The 14,506-nt window shown below is 38.3% G+C and overlaps 2 protein-coding genes across 3 annotated transcripts in view; one reads left to right on the forward strand and one right to left on the reverse strand.

Moving 5' to 3' along the window:
• LOC132847676 (uncharacterized) overlaps positions 1 to 14,506 on the forward strand; it is a 240,621-nt gene that overhangs the window by 92,974 nt on the left and 133,141 nt on the right. Inside the window, 1 exon segment of the mRNA XM_060873178.1 lies at positions 8,763 to 8,770. Within this exon segment, the coding sequence (XP_060729161.1) occupies positions 8,763 to 8,770 (8 nt within the window).
• LOC132847660 (zinc finger protein 239-like) overlaps positions 1 to 14,506 on the reverse strand; it is a 53,604-nt gene that overhangs the window by 38,038 nt on the left and 1,060 nt on the right. Inside the window, exon 2 of one of the 2 annotated variants that reach the window (XM_060873154.1) lies at positions 6,099 to 6,602. In XM_060873154.1, the coding sequence (XP_060729137.1) occupies positions 6,099 to 6,602 (504 nt within the window). Of the gene's footprint in view, positions 1 to 5,884; positions 6,603 to 14,506 lie in introns of those variants that run through there. The other variant, XM_060873157.1, reaches the window with a different exon arrangement.

The following is a 14,506-nucleotide window of genomic DNA, read 5'->3' on the forward strand; positions in this document are numbered from 1 at the left end:
ACATTGGATGGATAACTCCAAATACTTAAACTCCTGCACCTTCTGCACCTTCAGTAACCTCACTTGCCCCCTGTAACCTCACTGTTCTACTTCCCTCCCTCTCGTTCAAACACATGTATTCTGTCTTACTACGACTGACTTTCATTCCTCTTCTTTCCATAGCAGACCTCCACCATTCCAGGTGTTCCTCCACCTGCTCTCTACTCTCACTACAGATCAAAATGTCATCCGCAAACATCATTGTCCATGGAGATTCCTGTCTGACTTCATCTGTCAAATTGTCCATCAAAGTAGCAAACAAGTAGGGACTTAAAGCCAATCCTTGAAGCCGATCCTCCACCTTGAACTCCTCTGTCTGACATACAGCACATCTCACTGCTTTCATACTCCTCTCATACATATCCTGAACTACTCTCACGTACTTCTCTGCCACTCCCGACACCCTCATACAGTACCATAGCTGCTCTCTTGGCACCCTGTCATATGCTTTCTCTAAACCCACAAAGACACAGTGCAGCTCCTTCTGCCCATCTCTGTACTTCTCCATTAACAATGTCAGAGCAAAAAATTGCATCAGCTGTGCTCTATGTGGGCATGAATCCATACTGCTGCTCACAAATATCCACGTCCTTTCTTAGCTTAACCTCCACTACTCTTTCCCATAGCTTTATTGTGTAGCTCATCAACTTTATTCCTCTGTAGATGCTACAACTCTGCACATCACCCTTGTTCTTAAAGATCTGAACTAGAATACTTCTCCTCCATTCCTCAGGCATCTTCTCACTCTCTAAAATCCTGCTGAGCAATCTAGATAGAAACTCCACTGCTGTCTGTCCTAGACACTTCCACATCTCCACAGGTATGTCATCTGGCCTAACAGTTTTTTCACTCTTTATTCTCCTCTGATTCTTAATCTCCTTATCCTTTCTAACTTTTGCTATTTCTTGCTCTACCATATTCACCTCTTCTGCCTTTTTCTCCCTCTCATTTTCCTCATTCATCAGCTCCTCAAAATACTCATTCCATCTTATCAATACTCTGCACACTCGCCTTGACTGTCAGCATGTTTTCATCTCTTTATCCAACCTTTTCTGTTGTACATCTTTCCCATCTCTATACTTCCTTCTCACCTTGTTTAACCTGGCATACAACTCATCATATGTTTTCTGTTTGGCCATTGCCACATCCCTCTTCACTCTGCGCTATAGGTCCTTGTAATCCTGTCTACTTTCTTTATGTCCTTTCTATGACCCACTTCTTTTTAGCTTGTCTCTTCCTCTGAATGCTGTCCTGTACTTCCTCATTCCACCAGCATGTTTCCTCATCTTCTTTTCTCCTTCCAGTGACACACCTAGCACCCTCCTTCCTGTCTCCCTGATCACGTGTGCTGTAGTCATGGAAGGTCTTACTGACCACCCACAGTCTGTCTCTGCTTCTGTCTTCTGCTTCCTTACAACATTCTTCCTTTTTCAAATTCCAACACTTGGTTTATTTTTCTGTCTTTCCTCTCCTCTTCTTCCTGACCACCAGAGACATCCTACACATCACCATCCGATTCTGTCTGGCTATACTCTCTCCTACCACAACTTTGCAGTCAGTAATCTCTCTCAGATTGTCTCGTCTACATGGAATGTAGTCTACCTGCGTACTACTACCTCTTACATGTAACTCTGTGTTCCTCTCTTTTCTGGAAATAAGTGTTAACTACAGCCATTTCCATCCGCTTATCAAAGTTTACCACCATCTGTCCTTCTAGGTTCCTTTCCTTAACACCAAACCTACCCATCACCTCCTCATCACCTTTGTTCCCCTCACCAACATGCCCTTTGAAGTCTGCTCCAATCATACTCTCTTCCATCTGGGAATACTCGCTATCACCTCATCTAACTCACTCCAGAATCTCCCCTTTTCTTCTAACTCACAGCATTCGTGTGGTGCATAACCACTGATGACTTCAAACTCAAACTCATCCTTCAGGATAATTCCTACTAAATTTCTCTTCCTATCCACACCAGAATAAAGTTTGTATCCCCCTACAATACTACATGCTTTGTTCCCTTTCCACCTGGTCTCCTGCACACACACACAGTACACACTCTCTCTCATGTCTGCCAGCTCTCTACCTTTCCCTGTACAAACATTTAGAATCCCTAATCTCTGACCTATACTCCTGCCTTTCCTCTTCTCTCTCTGCATGCAAACGCTTCTCCTTCCTCCTCTTCCTGGACCAACAGCAGCAAATCTTGCTGGCATCCTTAAGGTCAACAGCACCAGTGGTGGTCGTTGTTGACCCAGGGCTCGACCGAGATCTGGTATGGAATTCACACTGATGGCCACACCGGATGCCCTTTCTGACGCAACCCTTTCTATTTATCTGGGCTTAGGACCAGCTCAGAAGTCACAGACTTGCAACCCATGTGGCTAAGTTACACCCTTATTCAGAGCAAAGTACAAAATTGCTTTTAAGTCTCTATTAATGAGTACATTAACACTGGTTCTCACCAACATCAATATACCTAGACACACCTTTCTCAAGGTTTTATCAATTCACTGGCTCTGTTCTCATCCATGGTGCATTCTTTGTTGTCATCAGTCATCCTGTCAGAAGGCTGTTCTCTACTGAAATACACAGATGACATTCAGATTTCAGGGAAAGATGCACACTTCTGTAGAAAAGGATCCCTTATCCTCAACACACACCTGGCCCATTGTGGTTTCAAAACCTTGCTCACAAATGTCCAATTCTGTAAGCCTATGTTGTAGAATCTGGAGTTTCCAATCTCTCAAGGAAAGCACAAACTCAGTACCCAGTCTTTTCTTTGCTTAATGTTGTACCTGAAGCTCACTGCATTCTTTTTCTTTCAGCTCAAGTGGCTGAACTTGTTGGTTTAACAAGGGCATGTTGTCTGCTTTAAAACCAAGCATTTAGATTGGAGTCAGGCTCTGGTTTGACCATGTCATGTCCTGAATGAACAGCAGCAGTCAGCTGTAGCAGCCCAATGATAGGATGGGCCATGACTCTTGCCCTTAATGACAATGAGATGTTTGCTAACACTGAGGACTCTAAAAGATCAGAAACCGGTGTTCGATGTGCATGTCCAATTTTAATAGTGAACACCAAAAGCTAAATCACATAGTGAATCAGTATGTAGTTACTGCAGGTCCTGGTATCCCTGAGGAGAGTGCACCCCTTTCACCTGATTTTTTTTTATTTAACAATTCTCAGGTTTTTTTGTTCTAAAAAATGGGTGACACTTGTCTCTGTTCTAAAGGTAGTGGCCAGTTTTCCCTCAGCAGTTCTGAGTGCAAGATTCACGTAAATGTGATAGCTTTGGAAGATGTTTTCCTCCATCTACTGATAGTCTCATCAAAATGCATGTTTGACCTAAACCAAAACTGTTTTGTGGCTATGCGGTAGTGAAGCCTATACATTGTACATTGTAATTGGACTGGGTGCTGCTATCCAGTTGTTGTTGTCCCTAGTGTCTCTGTACATACAGTACCTAACCCTTGGAAAAATCCCAGCTGAGAGTCCCTGTGTTTCATCCCCATGGCATGTGATATGTTTCTTCATATATTTTCAGGTACCTTTGCTGACCCCTAGACTTCATTATATGGTGTGGTTCAATGGTTCATGGTCCTTAGAGGAGACATCTCAGCCACATTTAATAAAATAAATAGTTTGACATATATGTTCTTATCCATAGAGAATGATACTGAACAAGCTCTGCAGTTTGTCAATGGTGAATTAAAGGCTATGAGAGATGTACAGTAGTTATTAAAAATAGGACATCTTGACTGCAGAGTGGTGGTGTCTGTAAGATGTTTAACACCTCATTCTGTTTCTTTATTTATAATAATGTTCACATCACCACCAATATCATTCAATATATGCGAGAAGCTGGGTGATCTGTAGGTGCCCTATTTAACATTTTAATGGCAGTTCCAGTAAGTAAGATGAAGTCATGCTTTTTGTTCGAGAAGACCACCCTCTGAACTCTGTCATGCACTGCTGCACAGACTTAAAGGGTGACTGGTATTTGAGGTTGGAACCTAAGAGGGAATTGATATATTTTGAATTTTTTTTGCACTCTCTGTAGTGGGCTGACTGTGTAACATTTTTTTATGAAAAAAATCTTATGTCCATCTCATCCATTGTTTTTCCTAGATATTCTTTCCGTTCTGTTCTGATAAACCAAACACATACATTCTAAGAGTTTCTTTTTCTATAATTTAGATAATCATTTTTTAAATAAACTTACCAAACTGACAATAAGCATGTCAACCACCATGTCAGTTTCTGCAGTATCTTTTGTTTACCGATAGATATCACTGAGTATTACACCTATCTTTTGTATAAATACTCCCTGTTCATCTGATTAAATTTCAAAGATATTTGTTATTCAGTCACTGTCTTTGCATGGCTCTTTTGCAATATCATCCATGACATCAGCAGAGGTAGCAGCAGCAGCAGCACTAATCCGGCTTCTTCACCAATTGAACCAGAGAATTCTAACAGGTTCTCACAACTACAAATATGTTTGAATGCCCCAGTGCTGCTTGTTTAGCCAACTCATATGCTGCATTGTTTCTTCTACTTACAAAAGTACTGCCTGTCTTTTGTACTCTACATTTAACAATTTGTGAACTGTGATTTTTGCTTCACAATTCGAGTTTACATTTATGGCATTTGTCAGACACTTTGAATCATTGAATCCTTAAAAACTGGTTCAATAGTTCACAGACTAAGGATAGCATCAGTCTAAAACTCTGTTGGGATTAAACATAGAATATTCTTAAATACATATTACAAACAGGAAAAAATAAGCACTAGTTGAAGTTAATTTCAGGAAGACAGAGGCTCAGGGGAAGTTCATTTCACTACCTTAGTGCCAGAACAACAATCTTGATATCACACATGGCTCAAATATGCAACAAATAGACTGTCTCAGACGGACTCTGTTAAATAATGAAGTACTTCGTGTATTTTGTCACTGCTACACTGGAATAAACTTCTTGTTAAGACAATCACCCTCATCATTTTAGCTTCTTACAGACATTAAAGGGAGATGACAATGAATTAGCTCAAAAAATAATTTATTACAGCCATAAGCAACAGAAAAACAAGTAACAAGAATCAAAAATGTTTGCGATCAAATGAGTGAAGAGTATTAACAGAATAAAATGTGCAATGCCATGATGAAATTCAGGGTTGTTTAAGTCATGCCCCAGCCAATCAGACAAACAAAAGAAAAAAAATACAAAGAATAAAACAACAAAAACCAGAACAACCAATCCATAAAATAAAGGCCTATCTGTGCCGAGGTGGAACCAAAGTGGTGACTGAACAATTGCACTGAACATGGTTCATCGGCTATACAGTAACAAAACCTGTTACCTCATGACAAGGTGACAACTGCAAAAACAGCCAAATTTCCCTCTAGGCCACTAAGGATGGCCCATCTACAAAAAAATGTAGATCTGTGTGTTGTAGTGGTTGACTTTCCAAGTCCTGCCATGCATTCATAGTGCTAGTAGAAGTTAAGTAACAATCATGTTGCTCACCATCCAAAATGGTCATCCTCCTGGTCACCATTAACTATCTGGTTTCTCTTAGTTGTCATCTCTGGTAAAGAAAAAAGTATCTCATATCTTACACGCATGAGAAATTATTGTCTGCTAACTCCATTACGGAGATAAAATGACATTAGAAAACCCCTGTTTATCTGACACATACAATTGGTAAGGCTTACTGTAATCACAGCTAGCTAAAGCTGTAGCAGTATAAAGGTCCTTCAACATTTCAAAAGCCGATTCTGTCGTCCACACCAAAGGCGCCTTCTTCTGTTCTGCTAATTAAGCAATGCATGCAAATGAGGTACTTTTTAAAGCAATCACACTGTGATCATCAATACATTTCTCACTATTGTGAATAAATTGGTGGCTTTTCAAAAAAGTTTGTTATTTAAAACTCTTTTATTACAATATGAACCATAATATGGTTTCACTTCTGTGTAAAGGTGCTGGTGAGGTTTTTTTCATATTATTATTTTCACAGTTTAAGTAGTGATACAGATGAATACTTTGGTGAGTTTAACCTGTGTGACTTCGTTGGTGAGATTTCAAACCACTTGATCGTGTAAATCTTTTCCCACAATGTGAGCACTGATACGGCTTCTCTCCTGTGTGAATGCGTTGGTGACTTTTTAAACTACTTGATTGTGTAAATCTCTTCCCACACTGTGAGCACTGATAGGGCCTCTCTCCTGTGTGAATGTGCTGGTGGATTTTTAAACTACTTGATTGTGTAAATCTCTTCCCACATTGTGAGCACTGATATGGCTTCTCTCCTGTGTGAATGCGTTCATGAGATTTTATATCTTTTGAATGTCTAAAACTCTTCCCGCAGTGTGAGCAAACATATGGCTTCAGTCCTGTGTGAATGTGCTGGTGGATTTTTAAATCATTTGAATTTCTAAAACCCTTCTCACACTGTGAGCATTGATAGGGCCTCTCTCCTGTGTGAATGCGTTGGTGACTTTTTAAACTACATGATTGTGTAAAACTCTTCCCACAGTGTGAGCAGCAATAAGGCTTTTCTCCTGTGTGAATGAGCTCATGTTTTTTGAGATACCGACTGCAAGCAAAACTTTTTTCACACTCTGAGCACTGATACGGCTTTACTAATGAGTGAACAAGCTTATGTCTGTTTAAGTTACTTTGTTGTCTAAAACGCCATCCACATTGTGAACAACAATATGGTTTCTGTCCTGTGTGAATGTACATGTGTTTTTTAAGAATATTCAGCTTGGCAAAACTCTTCCCACACTGTGAGCAGTAGTGACTTATTTTCTTGCCCATTCTGCACAAATCCTTCTGAGGTGATTAATTGTGTGAAGACAGCCAGATGACGATGTTTCACTGTGTAGACAAAACATCTTAGATTATTAGGTGCTAAACAAGTATCATGTGCTTTATTCATCATCACAGAAACTGAAAATTTGCAAGTAATTTAACAAGGCCAAAACTCATGCTGAAGAGATTAGTGATATCTAGAATGCTATCCATGTTCAGTTAAATATACAGCTCACTCAAAAATAGAGCTGGCCATTTAGTGGCTTGACAGGTAAAATCTAACTTTGTTCTTTAGCAATACTATGTAAGATAGGATTATTTTTTCTAATAACAGAACCATTCAACCAACTAAACATATGCTGCCAAATTATAAATATAACCCATCGACCTTCAGCATAAAGACTAATGTTGCAAATATAATATTCAAAATTAACGAGGATTAAATAAACACAAAAGTCTAAGAAACTTCAACATCACAGTAATGTTTAGAGCATTTGAAATTAAATGCATTATTTGGTTGATTTATCTAAAGAAAGAAAGAAAAAAGACTTACCAAGTTGAAGTGATCTTTTTCTTAAATCCCAGTAATTTCTCAGCAGTCTTCTCAGTGAGGACCTCAACTAAAATGTCAGGGTGTCTCCTTTAAGTACACCTGAGGACAAAGACACAGTCCAGCAACAGGCCATTTCACGGCCATTATTCAACTATTAGCACCTTTATTATCTGAGTCTGGGGTGTGGCAGGTACACGTCTATAACTATCTGGTCAATTAAAGATATGCAAAGTGACTGGAGGGATTGTTCTTATAATCAGTGTATGGAGAACAAAATATTAAGTATCTTATATGTAACTAAGTGTATAAGATTCATACAAAAATTCTGCTACATCATCATTTCACATTAGGACAAACTAGTTTAATACACAACATATTTATGGCAGAATTAGCCAACTACAACTGAGAAAATACTGTAACATTTAATGAAAATAAAATAGAGCACACTTTGGTGTTGCTGCACACACTGACAAGCAGAAGCAAATGTGTAAATACATTAATCCTTTTTTACAATATAGAGCAATTTGAGTCCCAGTACAAGTTGCGATCAATATATTGGTTTAATTTGCCATTTGTATTGTCTGAATAAGTTTCTAAAATAAAAGTATAAACATCACATCACAAACATCACACGATGCCGGACTTCTGTGCTGCATTTGGATGTTCAAACAAAAGAAATATAAAAATCAGACAGCAAGGGATTACATTTCACAGGTGAGAATGTGTTTTATGATATTGAATGTTAGGAAATTATATTTTTGTTTACGTTGGTTTGTTTCAGTCCTTGGTTAACGACCGCAGCTAATCCATGCTAATTACCCATTAGTTTTTGACAGTTAGGAAAACCGACAATGTTTGTAGATTCTGAAGCTCTTAATAAGGACATTAAAAACTGACCCATGCTTTTTTTTGTTTAAAGGTGAAAAGACCCAACTTTATGTATGTTTTTAAGATTCCCCTATCTGTCAAACATATTTTATTAGATTTTCCTGGACTTAACACAAGCAGAAGGCTCTTTTATCAAGTTACTTCACTTAAGGACATATTTAATGACATTATGCCTGAAAAGGGTTTGGATCTGCATGCACCTTGGGACTGAGAGTAACGCAATTTCAATTCTCTGTATGTACTGTACATGTGGAAGATTGAAAATAAAGAAAACTTGAACTTGAACTTGATTTTGTATAATTTTGTACTTAAAATGTATAATATGACTTGCTGTTTATGTTTCTTTTGTTTTTATTGTACTTATATGATATTTGTGTTTTTTGTAATTTAATTTTTGCCCTGAAAATAGCTTTTGATTGCTGACATGGCATTAAATAAAATAATCAGAATCTGAATCTGTTTGTAGATTCCCAAGTGATAAACAGAGACGTCCGTCATGGACATGTTGCAGGGACACTAAACACTTTTTTAAATGGTTAACTCTGCTGACAGTCCTGGAAGGATGGCACCAGTTAGGTTGTCAGTTCAGCCTCAAAGTCAAACTTTTTTTTTTTTTTTTTGTTTATGTGACTTTAGTACATTTAATGTTGCAAAAATATTGTGGAAAAAGAATAAATAAAAGATTGAACAGTCTTTGGCACCTCAACTATCTAACTTTCACATTATGTTCCTCTCAAATTTGTGATTTGCTTCCACCTGCAAATTGCTTTGTGTATCATATTTAATAAACCAATACAATTTAAGTGTTTAAATGAACTTGTATAGTCACACCATTGTAGCAGTGTTGCATGCAGTAGGCGATAATGCAAGTAGTGATTGTTCATTTGAAGTTTACTCAAGTGGAAGAATGTAACTAATAAACTTACACCTACTAGCACTATGCATTATATTTTGAAAAAGTAGATTGTCTTAATATCAAAACCTTAAATTTTCTCTGGACTTAATGATAAATACATGTCTGACCTTTGGAACGAACCAAAAAACTAGAAATTCATGACAATTTATGGTGATTTTATTTCTTTGCCTACATTGACACTGATGCAATAAAAGGAGGGGGTCCCCGTAGCAAGATGGTGGCTCAATTGACGCATTTGTTCCAACGTACTGCCATACCCAAGGCGATATCTAGTGTATATATCTATGGGCATTTCCCAGATGCTCTCCAGTTTTGTGTTTTGCTGTGTTTTCCTGACATTTTAATCTGTTAATACTCTTCACTCATATGATCGCAAACATTATTGATTCATGTTACTTGTTTTTCTGTTGCTTAAGGCTGCAATAAATAATTTTTTGAGCTAATTCATTATCATCTCCCTTTAATGTCTGTAAGAAGACAAAATGATGAGGGTGATTGTCTTAATTAACAAGAAGTTTATTCCAGTGTAGCAGTGACAAAATACATGAAGTACTTCATTATTTATCAGAGTCCGTCTGAGACAGTCTACTTGTTGCATATTTGAGCCATGTGTGACATCAAGACTTTTGTTCTGGCACTAAGGTAGTGAAATGAACTTCCCCTGAGCCTCTGTCTTCCTGAAATTAACTTAAACCAGTGCTTATGTTTTCCTGTTTGTAATATGTATTTAAGAAGTTTCCACCCAACAGAGTTTTAGACTGATGCTATCCTTAGTCTGTGAACTATTGAACCAGTTTTTAAGGATTCAATGATTCAATGAAGTGTCTGACAAATGCCATAAATGTAAACTCGAATTGTGAAGCAAAAATCACAATTGTTAAATGAAGAGTACAAAAGACAGGCAGTACTTTTGTAAGTTGAAGAAACAATGCAGCATATAAGTTGGCTAAACAAGCAGCACTGGGGCATTCAAACACATTTGTAGTTGTGTGAACCTGTTAGAATTCTCTGGTTCAATTGGTGAAGAAGCCTGATAAGTGCTGCTGCTGCTGCTGCTACCTCTGCTGATGTCATGGATGATATTGCAAATGAACCATGCAAAGACAGTGACTGAATAACAAATATCATTGACATTTAATCAGATGAACAGGGAGTATTTATACAAAAGATAGGTGTAATATTCAGTGATATCTAATGATAAACAAAAGATACTGCAGAAACTGACATGTTGTCAGTTTGGTAAGTTTATTTAAAAAATGCTTATCTAAATTAAAGAAAAAGAAACTCTTAGAATGTATGTGTTTGGTTTATCAAAACAGAATGGAAAGAATATCTAGGAAAAAACAAAGGATGAGATGGTTATAAGATTTGGTCATAAACAAATGTCACACAGTCAGCCCAGGACATAGAGTGCAAAAATATATTCAAAATATATCAATGCCCTCTTAGGTCCCAACCTCAAATACCAGTCACCCTTTAAGTCTGTTCAGCAGTGCATGCCAGAGTTCAGAGGGTGATCTTCTCTAACAAAAAGCATGACTTCATCTTACTGAGTGGAACTGCCATGAAAATGTTAAATATGGCACCTACAGATCACCAAGCTTCTCACATATGCTGAATGATATTGGTGATGTGAACATTATTAGAAATAAACAGAATGAGGTGTTAAACATCTTACAGACACCACCACTCTGCAGTCAAGATGTCCTATTTTGAATAACTACGTCTCTCATAGCCTTTAATTCACCATTGACAAACTGCAGAGCTTGTTCAATAACATTCACTATGGATAAGAACATATATGTCAAACTAAATAAATAGTAGGATATAGGAAAGGTTGAGGCCCGGGCCGTTGACCTACAGGGCATCAGTGGAAATTGGGCTACTGTCGAAGAAGTAGAGGAGGGAGGAGATTGCACAGATAGAGATAGAAGAGGAAAGGTAAGAGTGTAGGACTGACAATAGGAACTCTGAATGTTGGTACTATGACAGGGAAAGGTAGATAGCTGGCTGATATGATGGAGAGAAGGAAGGTGGATATACTGTGTGTACAGGAGACCAGGTGGAAGGGTAGCAAGGCTCGTAGTATAAGAGCAGGATTCAAGCTGTTTTATTATGGTGTGGATAGTAAGAGAAATGTGTTAGGTGTGGTCCTGAAGGAGGAGTTTGTGAGGAATGTTCTGGAGGTGAAGAGAGAGTCAGACAGGGTGATGAGTCTGAAGTTAGAGATTGAAGGGGTGATGTTGAATGTTGTGAGTTAGATGAGAAAGAGAGATTCTGGAGTGAATTAGATGAGGTGATGGAGAGTATTCGAACGGGTGAGAGAGTGGTGATAGGAGCGGATTTTAATGGACATGTTGGTGAGGGGAACACAGGTGATAAGAAGGTGATGGGCAAGTTTGGAGTTAAGCAAAGGAACCTTGAAGGACAGATAGTAGTGGACTTTGCTAAGAGGGTGGACATGGCTGTGGTTAACACATTTTCAGAAGAGGGGGGAACATAGAGTGACTTACAAGAGTAGAGGTAGGAGAACACAGGTAGACTACATCCTATGTAGAAGAGGCAATCTGAAAGAGATTAGTGACTGTAAAGTAATGTGAGGAATTTAGACAGAAGTTGAGGCAGGCTCTGGGTGGTCAGGTAGTGCTGCCAGATGACTGGGAAACTACAGCAGAAGTGATCAGGAAGACAGGGAGAAAGGTGCTGGGTGTGTCATCTGGAAGGAGGAAAGAAGATAAGGAGACTTGTGGAATGAAGAAGTTCAGGATAGTATCCAGAAGAAGAGCTTAGCCAAGAAGAAGCGGGACATGGACAGGACTGAAGAGAATAGACAGGAATACAAGGAGTTACAGCGCAGAGTGAAGAGGGAGGTGTCTAAATTGTACACTAGGTTAGACACTAGAAAAGGAGAGAAGGACTTGTACAGGTTAGCTAGGCAGAGTTAACAAGCACCAGAATTATTAAGGATAGAGATGGAAGGGTGCTCACAAGTGAGGAGTGTGTACAGAGGAGATGGAAGGAACACATTGAGGAGCTGATGAATGAGGAAAATGAGAGGGATAAAAGAGTAGAATGGGTGAACTCTGTGGAACAGAAAGTAGATAAGATTAGAAAGGATGAAGTCAGGAAGGCTTTGAAGAGGATGAAAAGTGGAAAGGCAGTTGGTCCTCACAACATCCCGGTAGAGGTCTGGAAGTGTCTAGGAGAGGCAGCAGTGGAATTTTTAACCAGTTTGTTCAACAGGGTTTTAGAGAGTGAGAGGATGCCTGAGGAATGGAGAAGAAGTGTGTTAGTGCTGATCTTTAAGAATAAAGGTGATTTGCAGAGTTGCAGCAACTATAGGGGTATAAAGTTGATGAGCCATACAATGAAGCTGTGGGAAAGAGTAGAGGAAGCTAGATTAAGGAAGGTAGTGGATATTTGTTAGCAGCAGTATGGCTTCATGCCCAGAAAGAGCACAGCAGATGCAATTTTTGCTCTGAGAATTTAGATTTTGACCAATCGACTTTGTTTATGACCAAATCTTATGATCATCTCATCCTTTGTTTTGTCCTAGATATTCTTTCTGTTCTGTTTTGATAAACCAAACACACATTTTAAGAGTTACTTTTTCTATAATTTAGATAATTTTTGTAATAAACGTACCAAACTGATAATAAGAATGTCAACCACCATGTCTGTTTCTGCTGACCTCTTTTGTTTATCAATAGATATCACTGAACATTACACCTATCTTTTGTATAAATGCTCCCTGTTCATCTGATTAAATGTCAAATATATTTGTTATTCACTAATTGTCTTTGCATGGTTCATTTGCAACATCATCCATGACATCAGCAGAGGTAGCAGCAGCAGCAGCACTTATCAGGCTTCTTCACCAGGTGAACCAGAGAATTCTAATAGATTCACACAACTACAGATATGTTTGAATGCCCCAGTGCTGCTTGTTTAGCCAACTCATATGCTGCATTGTTTCTTCTACTTACAAAAGTACTGCCTGTCTTTTGTACTGTACATTTAACAATTGTGATTTTTGCTTCACAAATTGAGTTTACATATATGGCATTTGGCAGATGCTTTGAATAATTGAAAACTTCAAAACTGGTTAAATAGGATCACAGACTAAGGATAGCCTCAGACTTAAACTCTGATGGGAGGAAACGTAGAACATTTTTAAATACATATTACAAACAGGAAAAAATAAGCATTTGTTTAAGTTAATTTCAGCTAGACAGAGGCTCAGGGGAAGGTGATTTCACTACCTTAGTGCCAGAACAAAAAATCTTGATGTCACACATGGCTCAAATATGCAACAAGAAGAAATTACAGACTGCCTCAGATGGACTTTGATAAATAATGAAGTACTTCATGTATTTTGTCACTGCTACACTGGAATAAACTTAACTTAAGATATCACCCTCATCATTTTATTTTCTTACAGACATTAAAGGGAAGTGACAATGAATTAGCTCAAAAAATAATTTATTACAGCCATAACCAACAAAAAAACAATAAACAAGAATCAATAATGTTTTTGCGATCAAATGAATGAAGAGCATTAACAGAATAAGATGTCAGGAAAACACAGCAAAACAAAACTGGAGAGCATCTGGGAAATGCCTAAGAAGTATTTAACCACCACACCTTGTTTAAGTGCAATGCCATGATGAAATTCAGGGGTGTTCAAGTCATGCCCCAACCAATCAGACAAACAAAAAAAAAAAAACAAAGAATAAAACAACCAAAACCAGAACAACCAATCCATAAAATAAAGGCCTCTCTGTGCCGAGGTGGAACCAAAGTGGTGACTGAACAATTGCACTGAACATGGTTCATCGGCTATACAGTAACAAAACCTGTTACCTCATGACAAGCGACAACTCGCCAAATAACTAGCCAAATTTCCCTCTAGGCCACGAAGGATGACAATCTACAAAAAAGTTAGATCTGTGTGTGGTAGTGGTGGACTTTCCAAATCCTGCCATGCATTGGTAAAAGTAGAAGTTATCAAACAATCATGTTGCTCACCATCCAAAATGGTCATCCTCCTTTCCGACAGATTAACTGTCTGGTCCCTCTTAATTGTCATCTCTGGTAAAGAAAGTATCACTTCATAGCCTATCTTACACACATGAGAGATTATTGGCTGCTAACTCCATTACTGTGATAAAATGGCATTAGAAAACCCCTGTTTATCTGACACATACAATTGTAAAGGTTTTCTGTAATCACAGCTAGATAAAGCTGTAGCAGTATAAAGGTCACCAAAGACCTTCATCACCAAAGACGCCACC

The sequence above is a fragment of the Tachysurus vachellii genome, chromosome 6, assembly GCF_030014155.1.
Source record: "Tachysurus vachellii isolate PV-2020 chromosome 6, HZAU_Pvac_v1, whole genome shotgun sequence".
Classification (NCBI taxonomy): domain Eukaryota; kingdom Metazoa; phylum Chordata; class Actinopteri; order Siluriformes; family Bagridae; genus Tachysurus; species Tachysurus vachellii.